The sequence below is a fragment of the Chanos chanos genome, chromosome 8 (assembly GCF_902362185.1).
Source record: "Chanos chanos chromosome 8, fChaCha1.1, whole genome shotgun sequence".
NCBI classification, from domain to species: domain Eukaryota; kingdom Metazoa; phylum Chordata; class Actinopteri; order Gonorynchiformes; family Chanidae; genus Chanos; species Chanos chanos.
Window position 1 is genome coordinate 3,817,501 of NC_044502.1, and position 2,500 is coordinate 3,820,000.

The 2,500-nt window shown below is 46.7% G+C and overlaps 1 protein-coding gene across 2 annotated transcripts in view; it reads left to right on the plus strand.

The window, feature by feature from the left end:
• Nucleotides 1-2,106, plus strand: part of slc25a12 (solute carrier family 25 member 12) — an 18,248-nt gene extending 16,142 nt beyond the window's left edge. For both annotated transcript variants that reach the window (XM_030782036.1, XM_030782035.1), the window contains exons 15-18: nucleotides 479-617; nucleotides 873-1,031; nucleotides 1,460-1,550; nucleotides 1,781-2,106. In XM_030782036.1, coding sequence (XP_030637896.1) covers nucleotides 479-617; nucleotides 873-1,031; nucleotides 1,460-1,550; nucleotides 1,781-1,988 — 597 coding nt within the window. In that variant the 3' untranslated portion in view covers nucleotides 1,989-2,106. The remainder of the gene's footprint in view (nucleotides 1-478; nucleotides 618-872; nucleotides 1,032-1,459; nucleotides 1,551-1,780) is intronic.
• Nucleotides 2,107-2,500: the final 394 nt, after the last annotated feature.

The window sequence follows — 2,500 nt, forward strand, 5'->3', positions numbered from 1 at the left end:
ACACACTGTGTGTGTATTGTGTTTCTGTGCAGGGTTATGCTGTGTGATGCATGGCGTGTGTATATTGTGTTTCTCTGACACTGTGTGTGTATTGTGTGTTTGTGTGCAGGGTTATGCTGTGTGACACACTGTGTGTGTATTGTGTGTTTGTGTGCAGGGTTATGCTGTGTGATACATGGCGTGTGTATATTGTGTTTCTCTGACACTGTGTGTGTATTGTGTGTTTGTGTGCAGGGTTATGCTGTGTGACACACTGTGTGTATTGTGTTTCTGTGCAGGGTTATGCTGTGTGACACACTGTGTGTGTATTGTGTGTTTGTGTGCAGGGTTATGCTGTGTGACACACTGTGTGTGTATTGTGTTTCTGTGCAGGGTTATGCTGTGTGATACATGGCGTGTGTATATTGTGTTTCTCTGACACTGTGTGTGTGTTGTGTGTTTCTCTGACACTGTGTGTGTATTGTGTGTTTGTGTGCAGGGTGCTAAAGCTTGTTTCCTGAGAGACATCCCATTCTCTGCCATTTACTTCCCCGTCTACGCTCACACAAAGTTGGAGCTGGCCGACGAACAGGGCAGGCTGGGTCCCTTACAGCTCCTTACTGCTGGTGCTATTGCAGGTAACCACGGCAACCGCCTCCCTTGCACCAATCATAGCTCAGAGGCACAGTTGCCCGCCCACTCAAGGATTTTTTCTTTTTTTAAACTGGCCCGCCCAACCAGTGCCCACGTCTTTGCTTTATAATGGAGTCTACAAAGAGCAAATGGTTCGCTTTCGTTGCAATGTCAAAAAACTGTCAGGGGCATAACACGCGCCCGGCCCACGGGACCGCGACTTTCTCCTCTCACTCTGTCGTTTGCGTCTCACCCTACAGGTGTCCCTGCTGCTTCCCTGGTCACGCCCGCTGATGTCATCAAGACACGCCTGCAGGTGGCGGCCCGCGCGGGACAGACGACATACAGCGGAGTCATCGACTGCTTCAGGAAGATCCTGCGGGAGGAGGGTTTTAGGGCCCTGTGGAAGGGCGCTGGAGGTAAAACACGCACACGCACACACACACACACTCACACACACTCACACACACACTCACTCACACACACACTCACACTTGTCTCGATGCCCTAGTGGGGACTTGTACTGTCTTTTCATTTCAGATTAAGAACAGATTAAGATTAAGAAGTTGTTTAATAACAATAACAGTATCAAAAAAAATATCAAAAGTCATATCATCAAAAGTTAGCAGCCGGAAATGTAACCACAAAGTTCCATTTTTTTTCCCCCCAGATATTTATATTATGTAGACGGCTTGTCTGCACAAAACAACAAGAATCTAAACCACAAACACGCAGTGACACCCAGGGACACAATGTTCTCTCTCTCTCCCTCCGTCCCTCCCTCTCTCTCCCTTTCTCTCTCTCTCTCTCTCTCTCTCTCTCTCTCTCCTTCCTTGCCTCCTTTCAGCTCGTGTGTTCCGGTCATCCCCCCAGTTCGGCGTGACACTGGTTACCTATGAGCTCCTCCAGAGGTGGTTCTACGTTGACTTCGGCGGACAGTGAGTGACACTTTTCGAAAATGCCTTTACAGTCTCAGTTTCAGTATCGTCTAGAAATCCTGTGCTGATCATCTGGATCCCGAAAAAAAAAAAAAAAAAAAAAGATGGAGGAAATGCCCTACATAATAATGTTCCACAGTAATCATTTAACATCAAGACAGACAAATGTTTATCCTTTCTTTTTCTTCTTCTTCTTCTTCTTCCTCTGCCTTTTCCGTGTCCTCCTCCAGCCGTCCCACCGGTTCCGAGCCCACGCCCAAGTCCCGGATCTCGGAGCTGCCTCCGATGAGCGCGGACCACGTGGGCGGGTACCGTCTGGCCGCCGCCACCTTCGCCGGCGTGGAGAACAAGTTCGGCCTCCACCTGCCCAAATTCAAATCCTCCGGGGTCGTCACCATTCACCCCGCGGCACCCAAGGAGGAAGCTCCGGCCTCATAAGGACTGGCCCCGCCCTCTCCAGTACTGTTCTCCAATGGCTGCATGCCTATTTTACATGGCCACGCCTCCTACTTGCCCAGTTTCTGGTTTGGTTTCTTTTTTCTTTTTTTCTTTTTTTTTTTTTTTTTTCCCCGTCCTTCCACCCCCCCCCCCACCCTTTTACTGTGGTTATACTTTAATTTTAGGTCTGTGTTTATTCAATACTGACTAAGGTCTTGTCATCTGATCAGCTGCTGATTTAATTAATCAATGAGTGAATTCTGGTGATGCGTTTCCTGCTTGATTGACACGTGTGGAAGTGAACTGAAGTCTACTGTATGAATAGGAAGCAAAATGACTTGTCAAGATGTCAAGCAAGGGCTTAGTGTTGCCTTATAGGTGACTGGATAATTACAAATTGATAATATAGAAATATGTAAGTATATACATATATATATATATATATATATATATATGTATGCACACGTTTTTTTTTTTTTTTAATCAAGCTCTTAATCAGTGTTTTATAAATG